Source organism: Corvus hawaiiensis, chromosome 3 (assembly GCF_020740725.1).
Source record: "Corvus hawaiiensis isolate bCorHaw1 chromosome 3, bCorHaw1.pri.cur, whole genome shotgun sequence".
Taxonomy (NCBI): Eukaryota; Metazoa; Chordata; class Aves; order Passeriformes; family Corvidae; genus Corvus; species Corvus hawaiiensis.
The window spans coordinates 26,650,488-26,673,556 of NC_063215.1; the positions used below are offsets into that span (position 1 = coordinate 26,650,488).

General features: G+C 36.0%; 1 protein-coding gene across 2 annotated transcripts in view; it reads left to right on the top strand.

Moving 5' to 3' along the window:
- The window catches only part of PRIM2 (DNA primase subunit 2), a 101,676-nt gene that overhangs the window by 71,101 nt on the left and 7,506 nt on the right, over positions 1-23,069 (top strand). For both annotated transcript variants that reach the window (XM_048299174.1, XM_048299175.1), the window contains 2 exons: positions 16,227-16,353; positions 17,199-17,281. In XM_048299174.1, coding sequence (XP_048155131.1) covers positions 16,227-16,353; positions 17,199-17,281 — 210 coding nt within the window. The remainder of the gene's footprint in view (positions 1-16,226; positions 16,354-17,198; positions 17,282-23,069) is intronic.

Sequence of the window (23,069 nt, forward strand, 5' to 3'; positions counted from 1 at the left end):
GCTCTGAGTAACTGATTCATGCATACCTTAGGGCTTACTGATAAAAACACTGTAGAAAGTTTTAAAGAAATTATATTTTACCTTTAGAGAGGAATCTGTGAAGTATGAATGAGGTGTGAAACCATGTAGTCAGTGGGAAAAAAAATCAAGTAATACCTACAAAGAAAGTGCTGAAACTGGTGGAGATGCTCTCTTGGTGGGACGGGGGGGGAGTGGTCATGTATTGGCTTGTTCACAACAAGGTCAAATGCAGAATGGAAAATAAAACATTATCTAATTTAGGCACTGCAATTAAAATTACTCTGCAAATTGCTAGGTTAAGAGTGCCTAAATGGTAAATTGTTGTTGTTCAGATGAAAGGATCAGCTGCCAAATAGGAGTAGATGCATTACTTCTGACTGAATGGTTGTGCCAGTTGGCTTTATAACTTCAGTGTTATTTTAAGACCGTTTTGTTTTTTCTATAAATTGTAATCTTACTCTAAACAGACACTGATTCTCATAGAATCTTTCACTATTCTTGCTTAAAAAGTAGCTCCTGACCCTGTCAAAAAAAAAAGGGAGGGGAAAGATGTATGTCCAGTGTGATTTAAAAATACACAAAGGTAATAAGATGACAAGATAAATTACATAATTAGAGTACGGATTGAAAAATGCTTTCATAGTTATAAATAAAGTCCTCTAACAGAGATCATTGAAGTGGAAATTGTTACTGTTTTCACATACTTTTGTATGATTAGCCTGTGAACGTGAAAAGGAGGAGTTGAAAAATAATGCAGTGTTTTGAACAAAAGAAAGAAGGAATGCAGAATCAGTTTCTTTAAGGTGTTATTCAGTTACATGTTTAGTTAATAGCCTGGATCTGAGGTTTTGATACAGACAGAAGGCTTTAAGGCAGCCCATCACTTTTTGCTTTCCTTTGCTACATATACTTGTGATACATGTTCTTTTTCTTAGCAGTAATAGATGTATGGTGGTACAAAATGCCCTCTTCTAGTACTCTGATTTTTTACCTTTTTGTGCAGAAGTAACAGTTGCTAGTTACACACTTCTGTGTTGAAAAGTAATTCCTTTGGTACTGCAGTTTGATATTGCACTAGTTTTTATTATTGTTGCATATGCTGTTGAAGCACATCTTAAAACTGTGCAAGAGTGTGGGGGTTTATTTATTTATTCAGTAACTCTCCAAAACTGAAGTATTACTATATTTACCAAATTTTCCTTGTGACAAAATAACTTTCCTGTCCTTGTGACTTCTTGCAGAAAGTGAGACATGGCTCTTTAGCCCATGTTCTAGGACTCTTCCCTCAGAGACATGGTGGCACTCAGGCTAGCAAAGCCTCTTACTCATCCCGAGTCAGTCTTCCAGATTAATTCACTATAGTTTCATAGGGCATGTGGTTTTCTATTGTGGCTGATCACCAATGGGAAGGAGCAGGTTGTTTTCTAGTTGTCGGAGTATGCCTCTTCATCCCTTCCTGCTAGTGGAGGTCCTCACGACAGATGTTTCACTGGAAGAAGGAAAAGGAAAGTTTACTCAAATTCAACCTTGCTCAGAGTCTGTTGTTGGTAAAGAAGCAAACCCTTAAGATTGAAGCTTTTGAAATTCAGGAGATTATTAATATATTATGTTTCTTCCACACATGGTGATCCTGTGGAAGCTGAGTACAGATAATGTGACAGCCATATAGTGCATCAATATGCAAAGGAATATGTCTCTGACTCTGTTAAAAAAACATTCCAATGAGATAGTTCCAGTGACTTTATTTTCCTGGCTTTTTGATTTCTTTTCCAAATGATCTTAGGAGATTCTTGAGTCTGGATTCAAGAGTGAGCCTTTACCTTGATTGCAAACAGCTGGTGATGAATGTTTCTACCAAGGCCAACCAGAAATTCCATGACTAGGGACCTCCTGAGGTCCTTTCCAGCCTGAATTACCCCGTGATTCTGCAGACTGGGCTGAATCCAGGTAGAAGCACGTTTGTGAGAGCGAGCCGCTAGAGGGAGACAAGATAGTACGGAATAAACAAATGTAATGTATAGACGTAAATTAGAAGTGTTTATGCTCTAATGCTTTGTAAGTCTATGCAATTATATTTTTTACAAAGCCCTGTGTATCTAAAGTAAAATAGAAGTAGGCACTTGGCAATCTTCAGGTCAGTGCTTTTAAGCACATACAACTATGCCCAGTGCAATTTATAATGCATGGATGATGTAGTGGTTCTTTAAAACAACCTCCACCTGCTCAAATCCTCATGAATATTTTCTCTGTCAGTCAGTTGGTTACGTTCGGTTTTGGTATTTTACTGTCTCATTTCTTAGAGATTTGAGGGTGGTTTTGCTCTTAGATTTATTTTTTTTCTTACTTGGCCCCTTTATATTGGGTATTGCTGTCTACTATTTTAGGAACATTTCGATTAATAAATCAGAAAAGGATCTTTATTCTGTTACATTTTTAATTATAATTCTCTAATTTAATGTTATCTGCTATTCTTATTCTTGAATTATTTAAACTTAACAAATCTGCAGGTTAGAGTGACATTTTGGACAGCAAACCACAATATTTAACATCTAAGAGATAAAGAAAAAATTGAAATTCCTCTGTTAAAATTTCATTTAAAAAAAAAATTACATCAGTAGTATTGTAATGTAAATAGGTGGCCAGGCTTGAATTCTCCTGAGATGTATAAAGACTAAAACAGAACTTCAAGAAAATGTTGTTTTCTCTTCTAGGACATATGAAACAAAATTGTAATAAAAGTGCAGCATATAGTAGCAGTAAGATCTTATTTCCTGAATTCTGTAGCAGTGGAGGACTATGTCATGGTAACAAAACGTTGATATAGTAAAGAATATTGTTGTTGCTTTCATTGGTTATCAGGGGTCAAGATATTCACATTATTGATTAAATTGTATTTTTGTGTTAAACTTACCATAAAATCAAAAAGATCTTTTCCTTCCACCAATGATTGTAAAAATTAGCTTCAGTAGAACCACTTACTATCTGTATTTGTCTTGGACAATTTGGAATTTATGATTTCATACTCTAGTTATAGTGAAATATAACAAGTGAGTCTTAAAGATTTTGAGTGAATAATTTTTGTTGTGTTTTGGCAAAATTGCATTACATTCATAAAATTATTATATGTTGAATGGCTATACTTACATAGTATAAAGAAAGTAAAAACACTGTTATGATATGTTTCAAAATGTGTTTTGTATGCTACAAAGTTAGCTCTTGGAATTTCTTTAATAGCAGGCTAAAAGTGATTTAATTGTCAGAAGAAACAAGAAAATGCATTTTTCATTTGCACAACTCATTTTTATTCCCAAACTTACTGTTTAATTTGCATTAAACCTTTTCTTTTAATGCAAGTTCAAAGAAAAATATAGTAATGTGCAATTGTTAGGGGTGTTTCAAGACAGTAGGTGGTCCAAGGCTTACATCCTAGGCATGTAGCTTGAAGTAAAAATTAATATTTAATTTGAATTTTAACCCCAAAGGCTAAAGAAAAGAGCCAGGTAAAGAAAAGAAGGACAAGTCTATGAAATCAGAGTATTTGTGCACAACTGTGAAGTGATTCAGCCAAGATGTTGAGTTATATGTTGAGATGGTTGTTAGGAACTGAACAGCCTCTGAGACAGTGATACACTGAACACGAAGTTAAAACGTTAGTCATGTTAGTTTCCAGAAATCAGCTTAATATCAGTGAGTCAAACATCAGGAGATCTACTGCTTTCGTACAACTTCCTCAGTGTTTTATTTTCCACACAAATTGAAGCCTGGAGGAGAACAGGTGTGTTGTTCAAATGGGACATAACTGTTTTTGAAGGTGATATTCACATGAAGACAGGTGGCTGCTGAGATCAATTAGCTGCCTTGATCTTGGCTGAAGAGAATAGTCTGGAGGCCCTTTTGTATTTTAATAAGCAATATGCAGAAGAGGTGTTTTGAGTGAATTTGTTTCATAGTAAAAATTTATACAACTAGGCATGAGAATGAAAAGCATGACTTCAAGCTATAAATGCATGGATTGCTGATGTTACATTTGAGTCGAGCTGAATTAGTAGTATTCTTGTTGGTTGTATCTGGAAAAAGATTTTATTTTATTTTCCTTTGGCTGTAGTAGTTTACTAATAAGCAGTGAGGAGCTAGATGTAAATAACTGAAAATCCTGAGAACTTATGTTGTGGGCAGCTATTTTTCTTCACCATTTGGTTCCATATGAATGGTTGGAGCTGAGCCTGACAACTAGGATTTTCTTGCAAAACCTCTGTGATCTGGCCATTAAGTTTAGAATAATAGAAACATAATATCCTTCTTTAGCTGAATGGAAATAAGCTTCAATGGCCATTAAAATTAGGTTGGTTTTGGCTTTATGGCTATCACAGTATGTGTGCTAAGTCTGTGCAAGATTCTTGCTGTCATATATTGTTACTTAAAGTTGTGTTTTGTAGGTGGGAATTTGTCCTTTGTGTCCTTCATGTCTTGTGTGTGCTGTGCATATTTGCTTGTGCTTGCTAGCATTCTTTTCCCTTCTCTTGTGGAGTGCTTCAGAATTTTGAAAGATCATCTGAGTTCTGTTGGTGTTACTGACACACTGATCTGCATGGTTTGCTTTTGTCAATTTGTTTTGTGTGCCTATTGACTACAGCAGTAGGAAGGATTCTGGAATGGATTCTGGAACAGAGAGGACTGAGAAAGCACGCTCACAGGGGTTGCATTTGATTGTATGCCAAGAAGGAGGGTACTTAGGGACATGGCTTAGTGGTGGATTTGGCAGTGCTAGGTTTACGGTTGGACTCAATCTTAAAGGTCTTTTCTAACATAAATGATTCTATCTTTCTGTGATCGTACTTGAATAACTTCTTGCAGAATCCTGTTAAATTCTGCCAAATCATAGGAAGGAACTGGGATAAGATTCCTTACTTGCTGTATCAAAAGTAGAGATGATTAGCAATGCCTGTAAAGATATAACCATGGCTAGAGGGAAGTCCCTATTAGCATTGTCAGTGTTACTTGTGTTTAGTCTTGTGTACACAGTCATTCTAGAAAGACTGCAGAAAATTAGCTCATCTAATCAGAGCTAGAGATAGCTGTGTGCTTCCTGTTTAATTAGGCATCGTGAGATCAAATCAAAATTGTTTAAAGTTGTTTGCATCAGATAATGATTTTTATTAGGACTTAGATATAAATAATAGTATGAAATTGCTGTCATTAAAATAACATGCCATGTTGCATTTGTGGATGTTGCTGCCTGATATGATTAATAGTACAAGTTTTACAAAGCAGTTGGTACCATTTCTGCTTTCTTGATGGATAAAAAATTCTGACTTTGCTGCAAAGGGATTTACCAGTAACATCTACATTGTTCACAGTCCTCACACAAATATGTGCAAGTTTGTAGGTATTGCTGCTCTAACCTCTTCACTAAACAAAAAATACAGACTTGTTCTGTGGCTGTTTCTCTCGTATAGTTTGTTTTACTTTTGGTTCCAAATTAAATAAACAATACACATCATAATTCCAGTTGACAAATAAGAAGTCAGATGGTGAAAAATGAGATGTGAATATAAGATTAGGTGTTCCACTTATTTAAGGAAAGTAATATGAAAGTAATTTTCTTTTCACCATTTCTGCCCATGTGCTATATATGTAACCATCACTGAAAAGGTACTGTTAACTTACAGCTTAATGTAAACAGAAATATATAAATAAACATGCAGATCCCTTCCAATGGTAGATGCTGCACCAGTTCCTTTTGGCAGGGGAATAATCTGTAACTTCACTTGGTACTGTTTGCCTTCAGTTTGTATTATAATTTGCTTTTTGACCGACACATTGGAAGTTATGAGCACTAGAAGGAATAAAAACAAAGGAAACCCTTACTTTTTTGCCTTTTACTTGTAAGAATTTATTTTACTTTAAACAATGTTGCCTGACCTTTTAAACCCAAGGTGCTTACAGGTTTGCCCGTGAAGTTAAGGATGCTAAGGAGGAAGTGTCTTTGGGACATAATTATGTTTTAATTATGCCCTGTAGCTAATGTAGATGCATATTAAACTCAACCATATTTCTGTGTATTTCCCTCTGAAACTTCCTTTTCTCAAGCCTTAACTTAAAAATCGGTATATCAGTGTCTCTTATAGTTATCTAAGCTTAGGAATATTGACAAAAATCTGTTCCACTTTCATTTTTTAACTTTTTTTCATAAGACAGTATTTTTGTTACAGAAACTTCTAATTAAAGAACGACTAGTTTTTGCATAATAGATTCAAAGTCTTAAAGCAGTATTTCTTAAATGAAATGGACCTGGTATAAACCCATTATTTTTTGCCATATTTTTGTTTCATGGGTGTTATTCCAATGGACCCCAACTGAAGATGAGGTACTAGAAAACATTGAAGAGTATTAGACTGTGTAATATACTTGAAGGCTAGAATGTGCACTTAAATATTTGAGGAATCACAGTAATACGTGATGGTAAAAATGTGTGCTCTTTCACTCCAAACTCAATCCCTTTTTCGGTTTTCCCAATTATCCTAGTTAAAGCTGAAACTCTGCAGTCTTTGTTGTGATGCCCAAGTTATGGTGGCATTTGCCTATGATTATGCAGTTTAAAGTGCTTTAATTTGTTCAGCATTTTTTACCCTGTTAAAAATGTATGATTTTCAGTTTTCATCTTCTGAATTACATTAAAAGGGAACATTTTGGGCCATTTTTTAGCCTGTAACATGTCTTAGGGATAGAGAAGGGCTCTAGCTATAATCTCTCTTCCAGGACATTAACAGTGATGGCATAGTTTTAGTGATGTTTAACTGTCCTAGCTACCATAAAAAGAAACAGGATCACTTTTTGTAGTTGTTACATATTAGACACAGAAATCTGTATTTAATAATCTAATGTATGAGCTGGTTGTGATATGGTTCTTGCAGTGAAGAGAGTGAAAGCAATAATTATCTTTCCTGTACTGAAACTAACTTAGATCAGAATCTGCTCTCTTATGGCTTGCTTTATTCTCAGCAACACAGACTGCTGTTGATATTCCATGATGTAGTGTCTTTTTAGAACTGCATGTATAAAAATGAATATTGAAGCCAGACCTTTAATTTTCTAAGATGCGTTTTGTAGTTTTGAACCACTTGTCAGTCTTGCACTTCATTATCAGTGTAGATGGACTGTACTTGTCAGAAGAGGTTTCTGTTTTATTGGCCCTCACAGCAGCAGCAAGAAAGTCATTCCATGACATTTTAAGAAAAGTAATAGATGGATTTGCCTATCTGGCTGATACATTTCTAAGTTTAGGGATTGTGAAGTATCTGAGTGTCGCTAAATATAGAGCTTTTAGCAGACTCTTTTGAATACCTTCTTAACCATACAGCTGCCTCTAACCATCTGCTGCACACACCACTGGTAATGTATTTAAGCTCTTTGGCTATTTACCCCAAGTTCTGACACAGGTTAGAGGTTTTTGAGATACAAATCTTTTCATCCGTATCTTTTTACTACCTTCCAGGACAAGCTGAATGACACAGCAGGTCTCTTCCAGTTGTGTTCCTGTTCTTTTTGAACAGAAAAGTTTTGATAGAAATTTTTTTAATCTTGGTACTCTTAGTTGAAATAATACTTTAAAATTATTTTATCAAACATTCAGGTATCCTGTAATTGTATAAACTGTTTTCAAAAACAAACCCCATAATTCTGAATACTTTTGTTTGATAATGTCCATGTAGTTTGTGTAACATCATATACATGTCATATTCAGTCTATATTCAGCCAGTAAATCGTGGCTGTATTTCATATTCAGTCATCCAGAAAAGCAGCATGTTGTATCAAATGTGCTGATATATCACAATAGGCACGATGTAAATAAAAATGTACTTTTGCTTTCAGAATTGATTTAACATTCTGCCTCATGTCTTTGAGATCAGTTGAATCTCATGAATAAAGACAGAACAGCTCTTCATACATTATTTGTTCTATGTGCAATTCATGTTTTGCAAGTTTAATATATTGATTTAGGAAAAGGAAATGACTATGATAAGGCTTAAGTATTTCAACATTACAGATGTTACTACTTCTTGAAAGAAAGTTGGATTCTGATTTTGTATGAAATGTACAATGCTATTTAGCTGTGAAACTGAATTCCACATAATGTGGTGTGTGCTAAACTTTCACTGCTCCCTGCATCCCTTATGTCCACTCACAAAGGAGAAAAACAAAATGTCCCTCAAATATGGTTTATTTGTGGGCTTTTCGGGGATTTGGAGTTTTTTGTTAGTTTGTTTTCTGTTTCCCTGTTTTTCTTTTGGTCACCTGCTGTACATGTGGGAGTGGAAGCATGTGGTCTTTATGGCAAGTTTTGCTGTTTAAATTCCAATTTATTTTCTTTTTCTATTTCATCTATTTAATGGAGTTGAATTTGGGGCATGAGAATTGGGGCAATACTAGTGAATTATAACAAACTTTTTAAAAAAGCCCACAATTACAGTAGTTGGGCTCCTTGTGCTTTTTTTACCACAGTTATTTCCCTGTTTTTAGAAGTTTACAGCAGGCACTAAAAATGAGATGTGTGTTACTTCTTCTGAGACAGTTCAGAGCAGTCTGGTAGTAGAGCTTCTTTATTCTTCTGTTCCCATTTTCCCTGCAGTCAAGTCATCTTTTAGTAAAAAAAAAAAAAAAAGATAGGAAAATAGTCTTGTGTATTTTTGAAACAAGCTTTCTTTTGTTGAGTGCAGAAAAGCTCTTGTCAAAATTGCAGTCTAGAGTTGAAATATGTCTTGATTATAGTGAACTTTGCATAAGACAGAATATAAATTGTTCTTTATATGTAAGCAGTTCTTTTTATTATGACAGCAAGGGCTGATACCTGGTTTTCTGAACTTCTGTTTGATCATTATCTTAAAATGAGATTTTGTCTTTTATTGTCATGTTAATAAATAAAAAAATCTGGTCTTATAGCAGAGCTTTTAGAGAGTATGCCAGTGATCTTGAGCCAAACGATGCTGTTAGGAGAGCTCCAATATCTAGTTTACTCTATGTTCAAGTGGGTTGACAAACCTCAAGTATCCATGTACTGTTTTGTGTTTTATTGCCTTGCTTTTGTCATTCTTTTATGACTGCCTCAAAAAAATTAGGTGTGTATGTTTCTAGAGTAGACATAAGGAATACTTATCAGCCTGAGGAAATTTATTCATTACTCTCCTTGTAATTTTATTTTAAGAATTATTTGATTTTTTTTTCTAATGATCAATTTATCTAGAAAATAAATCAATTTGTTTTAATCTACACTTACACTGAGGATTTGCTGACATCCTGAAACATGTGATTGGGACTTAATATCCTTTTGTTCTGTCATTGATCCTTGTCCAAGAGGTTTAACCATATCAGTAAAAGGCAGGGGTTTTTTCCACAGTTGTATCAAATGTTGATAACTTTCTCACTTTGGTTGAAAGGATGTTTTTCAGTCTAAGTCACTGAATCTCTTTGAGTGATGTGGCCACATTTAAAAACCTGAGGCTTAGGGTAAAATTCAAATAAAAACTATAGAACATCATATGAGAGCATTCTTGTTTAGGGAATTGATAGAGCTTGAATAAGCAGTAGGAAATTAGTTGTTGGACTTTGGGCCCCTTGCCAGTCTTCATCCATCTTCTCTGTGAATCTGTAATACACAGTGCTGTGGTATACATAAGCGTATGGATTTCTCTCAGTTTTGATACAGACATACTGAATTTCTTTTCTCCTTGATATACATTCTCTTTACACTAGGATTATAAGCTGCCATTATGACCAATAGAAATCTAGCCCTTATAGTCAATAGTGTCTAGAGAATGATTTATTTAATGAGCCTCCAGGGCAAATGGAATTGCTCCCCAGACTCCTCTGATTGCATTGACCGCCACTGATAATAATGGCAGATGTCTGGGTTTAGATGTCTGGAGCGGAATCTTATTTCTGCAGATGCAGTGAGTTACTATTCTACTTCTGTTTAACTTTCATAGGCATCAAAATAAAAATAGAGAGAGGACCCCTGTCGTCCCCCCTCCCCAAATCACAATCCCCCCCCCCCAACAAGCCACTAACTGTCCTTTTGGTTCTTCCTCCCAGCTTGTGGTTCACCTCCTCACTGGCAGAGCATGGGGAACTGAGAAGTGCTTGACTCAGAGTAAGCACTAATTATAAACAACCAAAATATCAGTGTGTTAACAACATCATTCTCATACTAAATCCAAAACATAGCGCTGTACCAGCTACTCAAAAGAGAATTAACTTTATCCCAACTGAAACATCAGAATAATTTAGATACAGAAAGAAATATTGCAGTTTTGAAGTAGGTAATAAAATCGTTTGTAGGTGACCAAGCATGTGCCTAAGAAAAATCAAGTTGTTACAGAGATGGCTTTAAGATGTGTTATGCTGATAATTTGATGCAGTGTCTTGAGGCAGAAGACAGCCTGCTGGGGTTTATGTTTTACTTTTCCTGGTTCAAAGTCTTGGTGCATGTAAATGTGTGAAGAAATTGTGTACATAAATTGTATATTTAGCTAAATTATACTAAGGCAAGCTTAGACTGCTGTAAATAGAAGCCTGTGGTATCAGATTTTTGCTAGTTCATCAGCCACACACTTTATGCTCATATGGGTAGTATACAAGGTGTTTGATACCAAAAAATTCTGGTTTTCTTATAGCAGATGAAACCATCTCCAGGGCTAAGTGGTTCTTGCCTCATGTAGTTTGGAAATCCTGGAACTGGAGGGGAAAAGGTTTTTTATACTGCTGTGAATTGGTCTGTGCTGACTGCTACACAATGTAGTAGTTTTCCAGTTTGGTTTTAGGTGATGTCTCTGATCTGTACTTTTGAGGTAGAAATTGGGCTACAGGACGGTAATTTAGGACAAATTTTTGTTGTTGGCAGATAGAGAAGCATTTATTTGTGCTCCTAAATACAACTGTGCTTGCAAAAAGATAATCTTAAATTGAGGTTATTTTAAGAATGAGCTTAAAGAAAGAAAAGTTGCTTGGAAAAAGATACGCCAACTAAGCAGTGTCAACAGTAATGATTAGAGTGACTGCTTAGGAAATGGATGAAAAAGAGAACCAATTATTTCAGCAGATACATGACTGTGTGTGATAAATTTATAAATTTGAAGCTGTTATCTATACAGGCTCAACAATTTTAGACAGGAAATTACCCAATGACTGTTTAAAAAAAAGAGGTGTTAAGCCATTACTTCTTTGAATTTTGCAGACTTGAAAATAATCAGGTGGTCAGCCAAGAAGCCAGACAAAGTTTGTGTGCCATTTTTCTTAGTTGATAGACTTCAAATAAATAAATTTCGCAGTACTGTAAGGAATAGATGCATAAAATCTTACATGAATATATAAAAGTAGTTTTAACTGAAACATGAAAGTTTTGTGGAAGTATGGACCTGAACATACAGGGCTTGCAAGACCTGTCAGCAAATTATTTTCTATCCTAATATGCATGCTGAATATCAGATTTGATAACAAATTTTATGGGGCACCTATTTCTATTTACAGATACTAATCTGCAAATATGGCAAGTGATACAAGGAAGGTAATGGTCAATGATGACATGATGCCCATTTTTCAGTGGCTGGAGCGCCTGGGGAATGTCATTTCTTGTAGTTCTCTTTTGAAAGTATATTCTGTTATATCAAACTGATAATTATGTGGCAGACATGACCCATGCTTTCCTGCTTTGTCCACTGAAAACTTTCCTTCAAAGGAGAACATACACCTGCCAAATGGTCCCTTTGAGGTACATCCACATTCCATGTCTAAAGATCTTGTATGCATTTGTATGATCAGAACTTGTTGAAAATAGGTTTTCCTGAAGTTCCGATCTGGAACATGGTAATCTGGTATTAGGCTATACCAGTTGCAAATTTACAGCTTTTAGATATCTGTATCTATATCTATCCCTTTTTATTTACACTATAATTTGTAACTTGTATATCTTCTAGTGAAGTGTATCTAGTATAGTACGTGTGTCTTAACTAACATTTATTAGGCAAATTAATCTGCAGTACCCTGATATTCTTGTGAATGTACCACATAAAAGCAAAATATAAGTTCTTTGCTACAGTACACTTACCTATACCAAGTGAACTGTCTCCCAAGCCTCCTTGATTCTGGCTTTGGACTACAGGTTTTGTCCCACTTGTCAGTACTAAGAGCTTTGTTTCTTATAGGGAGAAGTTGTCTAAGAAAGCCTCAGTGTCACCAGGATAGCCGGTATCATCTTTAGTATATTCAGTATCATACAGTGGACATATCAGTTTATTACAACAAACACTGGTGCATAAAACCTCAAAACCACCCACCTGTCTGGTCTGAAGTGCTCTGCTGATGATGTCACGAGCATCCTACAGCCATGCCTAAAGGAAAGAGAAGTCCTTAAAAACTTTGTCTTCAGTGATCAGGTTAAAGCTTGGAGAGTTGACTGGCAGTTTTTTGAAACAAAAATTGACACTGCTGCTAATGCCTAGACTTGCACATTCCAAGATCCGAGTGACAATTTTTGATAGGGCTGCCTTTGCCTCAGCTTCTTGGCTTCAGTGTGAATCAGTTCATTGCTTAAACGAGACATATTTCTTAATCTCCTTCTCCCTTGCCAAAGCCGTGGCCCATTCACCTTACGCATAAATTATAAATGAGTTGCAGATTTTATAAAGCTCAGAGAGTTAAATAGAGGCAAAGTAAGTGAGGTAGTCCTGATGTGGGCTTACAGTTAAAAACTTGCAGAGAATCCTTGCTGTCAAGTGTGACCAGCAGTAGGTCATCTCAATAATGTAATGGTCTTGCTTCAGTATTACTGTTTCATAGTAACTTTGGCAGTTTCTGTTGATAGTTAGCACAGACTATGGTGGGATGTGTAGAACGTGCCCAGATTTTTGATGAATCATTTTTTGGTTTTGTATTCTTTAGTTTCATCTCAGTGAAAACTGTCATGCAGAGTACAATGGAAATGTACTTGCTCCTGCAGCTTCGTTACTGTTTAGCAACTTCATATCTGGGTTCAGTAAGACCCTCAAAAGTTCTTATAAAAATCACCAAAAATTTTTGGTGATTTTTCAAATCACTTAATTTGAGTCTGACCTTTTACAGGTTGTTGCCATAATGCCCTTTTAGTAGATTGCAGTTAGAATAGATGGTAATAGTAGTTTTACAGGTTTTAAAGCTGTTTCTCTAAAATAGTTTAAAACCAAGCAATTTATAAGAAGTTAGAATGACCCTGCAAACACCTACATGCATGATACGTGCTGTGTATAATTTATTTTTTTCAAGGAACTTAAATTGAGCCACTTCAATTTGAGGTGTTAGAATAAACAGGAAGGAACAGATCGCTCTGCCTTCTTGTTTCTGCAGATTTCAAACATGTCTAATTTTACCTTGGTGATTTTTCTAGCAAAAGGGGTTGCTCCTTGTGTTTTTTTTCCTTTATGCACATCCTAGAGTAATGATATTAGGAAAGAATGAGGCAGACCATGGAGTTCATTCCCCAGTGTACAAAGAAGGTTGTTCTGCAGGATGTGTTTTCTATAATGAAATGCCGCAGTTCATGGTTTCTTCCTGCTGAGGATGACCACGCAGCCTGTCAGATATTGGCCGTGCTAAAATCCCGTTTCTGTGATCAATGATAAGAAAAGCTGAATCACAAGGATGAGAGAGCTCTCAGTGAAGCATGTAACTGCACATGTGCCAACTTGCACCATGTAGCTGTGTTATTCTCTGCCATCTGCCACTGCAAAAACTCTTGGGAACCAAACAGGATTACAAGAAAGCAATGAGAAAAGATGCAGCCTGTCCCAAGGCCGTGTTGTGTTATTATGTAGCTGTTGTTTCTGTTTACTGCAAGAGCTGCTTCTCAGCATAAAGTACTGAGTTAAGTACTGGAAGTAATTTCTGTGGGCATTAAGGCAAGTGATGTGAAAAGTACAGCTCAAGATTTTAGTATACATAACTGTTAAAGAGGGGTGTTAATTTTCTAGGAAACTAAGCAGTGCATCCTGAAGCGATCACAATTTGATTTACCCTTGGAAAAAAAAAATTTAGTGTAACTTAATTGTTTGCTCAAACATCCTTTGTTAAGAAGATGGAAATGTGCTTTAATTCATCTTTTGAAAAGGAGGAAAAATTCCAGAGCTTTTGGGTAGAAGAATAGGTGGCTACAGGATCACAGATTCCATCTTCAGTTTAACAGGTTCATGCAGAGATTGGAAATTAAAATGCACACGTCTTTGTATTTGATCTTTGCTGTTTTTCAGGATAACCAAACCACTTGCTGCTCCAACAGGGGCAGCAGCAGGACTTGGCCAGCAGCTGCTGGGGCCCTGCGAAGGGGTGGGGAGCTGTTCCCTGGCCTTTCCGAGTGTGTGCACACGCCTAGAGAGTTCTCTCTAATGATGAGTTGGTAAGCCCAACTCTGTTGCTAGAAAAAGTAGTGTTTATTTGCTATTCAACCAACCAGTTCTTTTATCTCCTGAGCAGAAAGGTTGGCTAGATAGGAAGGAGTATTCCCACCCGCTTGATCCTGCCTGTGGCTATGCTGGAAAACAAAATGCTGTTGTCTCTCTTTTCTTCCCTTTCCTGCTTTTTAAAAAGTCTTTTAAAGTAGAGTAAAGTCACTTTGCCAAGTGCACAGTATGGATTAATTAGTCAATGTTTGTTCAGAGCTTTGGATGTCTTAAGCCTTATTAGGGGTAAGTGCTGAATTTTAGTCTTCTTCGTGCATTGACTTGGTTATGAGCAGCATCTTGATGGATAAGTTTTTTTTTTACTGTTTGAGTCAGGTGCAATTTAGGATTTTATTCTCAAAGTTTGTGTATATTTTTATACACATTTATCATGTATATTTGCATATTATGTTACAGAGTTTCAAGTGACTATATTTTCAAAAACATTGAAGTGTTTTATATGAAGAAAAATACATTTTTGTTTCTATTTTGTTTTTGTCATCTTTAGTCCAGTCAGGAGATTTCATAGGTATATGAATATTCTGAAGTACTATTTGGACATCCACAGGCCAAATAGGGAACTGCTTTTATCGGTAGAAATGAGAATATCCTTGCAGTAGTAGTGTTAGCAGTTGTATGTTTGAATGATTTTTCTCAATATATTACGTTGTCTTCTATTAGGAAAATACCAGAGTCAGAGTAAAAAATTAATTTAAAGTGGTTTTTGAGAAGAAAACTTAAATTCTTATGGGAATTGTCTGTACTTAGATGTAGAATTTAAGATTAATGCTATAATTTTGAATTGAGCAAGAGCAGAGTTTTTCCTTTTACGTACTGTCATAGCTCTTTTTTGAGGCAAAGAGAGACCAAAGAGGTGTAATTATAAATATGATGCTTCATTATTTTATCATATTTGTGGTTTTTAGAACTGGAAGTATGGTATTTGAACAAATGTTCCTTGATGTCTTATTGTAGCTAATGCAATTTAATGGAATCTGTATATTAAGTAATCTGATTCTACTATGGGTCACCTCTTACCATGTAAAAAAATGATGTGAAGTCATGTAATTGAATGGTCTCCATAGGACTTCTCTAAAATGATATATTGATAGCTTTGTGCTCAGCTGTCAAGATAAATGTTTGACTACATCTATATTACTTCAGAAGATTTCATTTTATTGGAGGAGTTGATAGTCTATTGGTAGACAAAAGAGAAAATCTTTTTTTGTACAAGCGAAGTATACTTAATTTTAGAATTTGAAGAATTGAACTTCAGTGCTGAAGCAAAGTATAGGTGTAGCATTATACATTGGAAGAACAAGAATGTGAACCTGAGTAAAGAAATCTGTATTTCTGTTTTTTTTTCCCTGATCAGGCAATCAATGTATGGAGATTTGTGAAAGATTTTAAATTACCATGTTTTCTCCATTTAATAATATTGTGGGGTTCAAAATTTTCCTCTTTATATCATCTTATCTTTAAAGCCATTACAGAATCAGCTGAAAAGACCTTAAATCAATGCAGTTACTCACTTCTCTTGTGATGTGTCTGTAAAACATGTATATGTACAAATTCAAGTTCATGTAATATAAACCCCAAAGCTAGCAGCAAGCAAATAGGTTTTCATTTTCCTCAGTTTGAGTATGTTTGGAAAATATATTTTGTTATTCAGCATTTCTATTTGCAGAGCAGATAGAATTACTGACCCAATGTGTACGAATTTATTCTTCTGTTTTTATTCAGTTTGACAAAGGATATGCTTACAGCATTCGCCACAACTATGGGAAAGAAGGAAAGAGGACTGATTATACCCCATACAGCTGCATGAAGATTATCATGTCCAATCCACCAAGTCAAGGGGATTATCATGGTGAGTTCCTTAAGGGGAAAAACCCCAAGTGTTTACAAACATCAGAATCCTTTGGCTAGAGAAGTTATTTCCTCCTGTAGTCTCTTAAATTACGTGTTTAATTTCCAGACCACAGTGGTCTTGAATTGTTCTCTTTAGATCAGACTTGATAACTGCTGTTTTTATATTCATTGTGTCATGCAGTTCAAGGAGACTTTAAATGTGCAGATGCTTTAAGAAATGACCAGGTAGAGGTGTTCTGAAATATGGATCAATCGTACAGGAAGTCTGAAGTTTGCTAGGGTATTTTAAAAGCTCCTACAGCTGTATGACTAAACATGGGAAACCTGTGCTGGCTTCACTGTTATGCTAGTACTAAGTCATTCATTCAGTTGTGTCTCAAAACTCACTCTGGGACAAAAAACTTCCGCCGTTACTTAGGTGGTGGAACTTTCTAAGGTACTTATAAAGGGATATTTTTACAATGGACTATGCTTTTAAAGACCAGTTGTCTCTCATTACTTTTATTTTCTTGAGTTTTTTCCACAGCTATTAAATGTACCAATGCTATCATTGTTAGTAAGGAACTAACTTAAACCCTTTTCCTGTCAGTGAATGAGAATTGTGGCCTGTTTATGGTGGGATATTTTATGTGACTCTTGAGCCTGTGGTGCCCTGATAACTCTGCGGTAGAGTAATTATTTAAAGAAAAAAAAAGTAAGCAATTGTACACATGGGTAATTAACTTTCCTATTAATAAGCTGTTAGACAATTAGGAACAGCTTAGCTGGTCTCTTGAGTGCCTTACTGCACTAACTCCTGAGTAAACAGCCTTGTTTGTGAGCTTGCTTATTTTTTACTGTCAGGGTGCCCATTCCGCCACAGTGATCCTGAGCTACTGAAGCAAAAGCTGCAGTCATACAAGATCCCTCCCAGTGGAATAACTCAGGTAAGGCATATTTTGCTTGACACTTTCATTAATAAGGCACTGCTTTTCAATTTTACTTCCTCGTCGTGTCGGAATACCATATGCAATTTGTCAGTGTGTATTGTGAAATATTTCTTCTTATAAAAGGTTTATACCAGAATTTTGGCTTTCTGGCTGCAGTGCTCCCACTGATATGATGATTATAGTCACCACCTTCTATTGTTTAATATTATGAGTAGGTTTATTACTATAGTGGATACGATGCAGAATTTTTTTATATGTTGTTTTACTGCACTGTGATTAGAAAAGAAGTTTAAATGAATCTGTGAGTGTTTTAGTGAATTTATTTTATTCATGCAGTGACTTGTGGATGACTACTGTGTAGTCAGTACACAAATGTAATTCTTTTCTATAAGAAACTTCTAAAACCCATACATTCCTCATTAACTGTTGTGCTAACTTCCTCTGAACAACAAAAGCACATAAAACACCGAATGAAATTAAGCAGAAATTTTTATCATCTTTTAAAAAATGGAAACTTAAATTGAAAATCTATCTTACATAGCAAAAACAATGTAGGAATTGGTACTTTCAGATGTGTCCTGAAGAACTGTGACTCCCACTGCTTGCTCTAGCAAGAGCTTAAGGTAGTAAGAGGTTGTTGTCATTTTCATTGAAGGAAGATGTACTGGTGATATTTAAGCTGAGACCAACGAGTTCTGTGTATTAACTGTCTGGAACCTGCTTGAGATCCATAGGAAAAACCTGCTTTAAGTTGTTGTCTTTAGTTCATATGGAATGTCACCACTACTTGTCAGGCAGCAGCAAACTATTGCACTAGATAGAAAAGAATGTGAAAGTTCCACTTAAAGGACTCTCCCTTGGAAGGATTAATTAAGATACAAATTAAAAGAGAATAGTTTTAAAGACTTTATTGTTCACTGATAGTAATTCTTGACAAATTCTTGAAATACCCATGTTTTTTCCTAGGAATGTTTTTCCTTTTTTCTTTTTTTCCCCTATTTTCTCCTGGTTTATATCAGTAAGCATCTATATATATGACAAGCCCTAGAGATACTATCCTTTGGCTTTTTTTCCTTATATATGCATCAAGAATTGATGCTGGTCTGGGGTTTTTATCCTGCTAATCATTGGAAAGATTGGTGAGGATTTACTGGCTTAGATGCCTTGCTATATGTGTGGGTTGGATTTAGTAGAGGTTTTTTCTTCAGCGAATTTGCACACTAAGGCAGTATCTTTATATTTAATGTAGTTCCTTATTTAATGTGAATTGTGATTTTATTTCTGTGTATGTGTTTAGGGTTTTTTGTTTGTTTTTCTTTTGCAAAGTAGAATTCGGATTCACTAGGAGTCTTATCTTTTCTTATCAAAAGTGACTAAGAAAAACTGTCTCCATAAACATCTTCTTTGCTCAGAAATGGATGTTGTCCTGTCCATGACTTTGACATGGTTTAAGTGTGATTAGGATAAAGGGCTCTTCAGTGTCCACTCCTAGTGTTAAACCAAAAAACCCATGAAACAATACACCCTCCATGCAAACCTAATAAAAAGAAAATAAAATGTTGGCTATACCTGGGTTCTCAGAAATTAATCAGACAGTCTTTGAGATAGCCAGTAGAAGAGGAATAAAATTAGTTCCCATCTGTCTCCAAGTTGTCATTATTGCTGCCCCTCCTTGTTGCTCTGTTTGCATGGTCCAGTAATGTTTGTGTGACTAATAATAGTTCAGGATCCTTCAGTCCAGACTGTGGCTTTTAGTAGTCTTCTCTGATGCTGATGACAGTTGCTGAGTATCAGAAATGGTTTTTTTCCTTTAGCTCTGTGAATAGATGTTAGGGGTGGATGGTTTACTAATCTTTCAGTGCTTTCATGTAACTACATTTCCAGTAGCTTGATCTCAAGATTGACATTCACTCAAACCATATCCTTTGACTCTTAGACTTTCTGTTAACTCCAGGTCCAACAAGAGCTCCCTTACAAACTGGTAGATACCTGTTTTTAATGAATGGTTCAGAGCTTGACCTTTCAGCTATGTATTTTAATAAATGGTATGGTTTTTTTTGGGGCTCAGGACCTCTTATGCTTGTTCCTTGCTCTGTTTCAAAATCTTTGGGATGATGCATAATTTTTGCATAATAGAAACATCTATTTTGAACTTAGCTATGCACTTATGAATTGGTCCCCCACTGGGATTTTCATATTTTGGTTTAGAGTACTCACATGTCTTCCCTTCAAGCCCATAAACAAGCTGCTTCCTTGTCTTTGAAGCTTGTTCCTCACAGCTATTATATGAGCCACAGTGTGGGATAGTGTCCAGCCCTAAGGCTGTGGTTTTACCCAAGATGCTCAGTTTTATAGTGTTGTTCTCAGCCTTCTGTTTCTAGGGCCGTCCATACTCTTGACATGCACCCTTTCCTTTAAGGTTCATAAGAATTCCTGAGTTTTTCCAATACAGATAAAGCATTTGATTGGTGTGTGGTAAGAACAAACCCCATCTTTAAGGGCTTTTTGCAGGATTAGGGGTGAAAAGGGAAAGCTGGACCTTCTGATGATGGTACAGAGCAAATACTGCCAGACCTCACGTGACTTAAGTAGCCAGTCTGAGCATTAGACTGCTTCATTGCATTCATTTTGTAGTAATGACAAAAGTGATCAAAGCATTTGAATATGTGAATCTGCTTGCTGTGAAGTATCTGGATCCAACCTGTTGTTCCAGTCTAGATTTCTGAGGCTGTATCTTGTCTGGAATTGTATCTGCTGAAGTAATTGTCTCAAAGTAATGCAGCATATGACTTAAAGGTCTTGCCTAGTTATCATAGTGCTTAAAGCAGAGATCTAATCCTTATGTTTATTTCAAGAACTGAATTATTTAACTTGTATTTATTTCACATTTTCCTTAGGCTAGTCTATATCTTTATTTGTGATAGTAGCTTTTCTGGTTTGTTTTAAAAATAGTTCTTGGAGAAAGAAGCATTAGCTGAGCATCTAATGTGTGAATGTGTAAGCATAGCATTTGAATTTACAGTATATAAGTTTTCATTTCTCTCTCTGGTATACTGCTAATTAGGTAAAATCGTAATGAAATCAGGTTTGATAACAGCTAATCCATTTGAAGACTATAAAGATTAAAGTAGATGTTAAGATATGTTTTTATATATGAGACACTGAACAAGTGCATGTAGTGACAGGACAAGGGGGAATGACTTCAAACTGAAAGAGAGGAGATTTAGATGAGATATAAGGAAGAATTCCTTTACTGTGAGGGTGGTGAGGCACTGGAACAGGTTGTCCAGAGAAATTGTAGATATCCCATCCCTGGAAGTGTTCAAGGCCAGGTTGGATGGGACATTGAGCAATCTGGTCTAGTGAAAGGTGTCTCCATTCATGGCAGGTGGGTTGGAACTAGATGATCTTTAAGGTCCCTTCCAGCTCAAACCATTCTATGATTCTGTGATAAATACATCTGTTGTGGTGTTGTACTAAATGCACTGGAATGTATTGCCTGCACATCTCATATATAGGGAGATAGAAATGATAGGCTTTGAATTAGTTATTTCAAAATATCTATTATTTGTTTCAGAAAGTTTTCTTGGAGAAATTATCTTTTTCCCAAATCACGTCAATCACAATAGCAAAAGCAAAAAGTGGTAAAAATTTCTGGTTCTACAAACAGGAGAAACAGAGAGCCTAGACTAATTCTTTTTGCTTTTCTATTAGGAGTAAAAGCTTATGTAGGTGAACAGCAGATAACTTCAGAAGAAGGTTTGTTCTTTCAAGTAGAATTTTTCTCTTAATTTAAAAATCTTTTTCCTATAACTGGGTTAAATTTAAGGTTTTGAATAAGCCACTCACTGAACTTCTTCAACAGATTTAGTGTTTTGATAGGTTGGAGATTATTCACAGAGATGGAAATAAATAAGCCAGTCTGTCTTAGGCCTCTGATATGGCTATATGTTTCTATTAATGAAAAAAAATCCCATCAAAACACTGAACAAAAAACTGCCAAACCTGCAAAAAAACCCAGCCCAAGACCACCACAGTTAAAAAAAATCCTCACACTCTCCCTGTTGATCTAATATTTTAAAAGTTTTAGATTATTGCTGGCTGTAAAAATATTTTCCCTTGCAGCTAAAGAAACTTTTCAGGGAAAGTTAGAAATTAGGCATACATAACTGAGTCTATAGTAGAAAGATTTTCATGATAAGTTAATTCCACAATGTAAAAAACCCAAACCCAAACTGACTTTGAGTAAGTAAAAATAACAGTGGATAATTATAGAGCCCAAACTATCCTGCTATGCAGCATCTTTACTTTGAGTGCTGAGGATCTATAAAAGCAGGTGGCTGCATACAGCTGCCAAACATCATCTCAGCCTCATTAGCAGTCAGTAGAGCAACATCAGAAAAGCAAGTTGCAGATGGCAGTGAAGAAAAAGGCACATAAAGACTAACAGGAAAAGTCCTTGAGTATGTACCTTTACTTACACAATAAAGCAATGCAGTGTAAATGTCTTAATGTATGTAGAGGCAAAAGATTGCTGCTGGGAATTAAGCTTTGAGTGGAGGTCTGTTTCTGGAAAATACTAGGGAAAAACAGCTGCAAGTTTGCTTTCCTTATGGACACAAATGTAGTAGAAAAGATAATATTTATTATGGATGGTAAATCTGTTTTATTTTAATAGAGGATTGTTAGTTTCTCTCACACAGGGGACTCCTTTCTAGCTGGGCTACATTCTCTTGCAGTGTTTAACCTTTTTTGTTTCCTCTCTTAGCAAATCGTTCCTTGATAAATCAAGTTCATCTACTAAAGCTAATAAAGCTACTAAATCTTCTTTAAATATGTTAAATGTGCCCCTTATTCCTCCTCCCTTTCATGTATGCAGAAGGTGAACCTGGTCCCCCATGACGTGGCCAGTTTAAACTTACAGATGTACTAACTATCAGGCTTACTCTTTACCTGCCTTGTGGCTGCCTCCTGGAATGAGTAGGAGCTGAATTATAACTGCTTTTTTTCTTTTCTTCTGGATGAGCAACAAATATTGGTCTGGCTTTTCTAGCCAACCACAACTTTTAATCAGCCTTTAGCTTTTTCATCTCTACTTGTCAAATTTCGCTGAAATTGGCCAACCATTCGAAGCTGGGGAGGTCACATGGTATAAAGGAGCAGGAGTGAAATGATGGCTACCAGTACAATCACGTACATTGATAAATATTACAAGCTGGATGAAGCTCTCTGGAATGTTCTGGTGAGCATCTGGTCTCTGGAGCACTCTATCAATGTCAGGAAGAGAAGTAGCATGAACACCCAGTTACCAAAGTTCACTGGAGAATGCTGATATAGGTTCCTCTCACAGCAGTTCTCTAAGATGTGTCTTCATAGCAGAACAGCAGAAAAATCTGTGTGGTCACTTAATAGTAGCCTGTAAGAGATCTGATAGGGATTTTCAAGGGAGTGGGACAGTAGTTCTGTGGTGAAACGACAGAGTAGCTGGGCAATGAAGACTGAGATGTTGTGAAATAACATGGCTGCTCTTTTAAGAATTAGAGGCCAGCTCTGATAACATGACCCTTACGGCTTTCATATGTCAGCAGCATCGACTCAATGAAGTCCTCGTCTCCACCTTAAAGGTGGGTAAAGTTTTTGCCAAGGATGAGCTTGATTTCCAAAAGTTTGCTCAGAACTGGAATTTATTTGTAAGTGCCCCTTTATTCTGTCATCATCTGTGCACTGTCAGTCAGCAATCCCTCATCTGGTATCTGCCACTTGAAGTTAACATTTTCCTACTGAA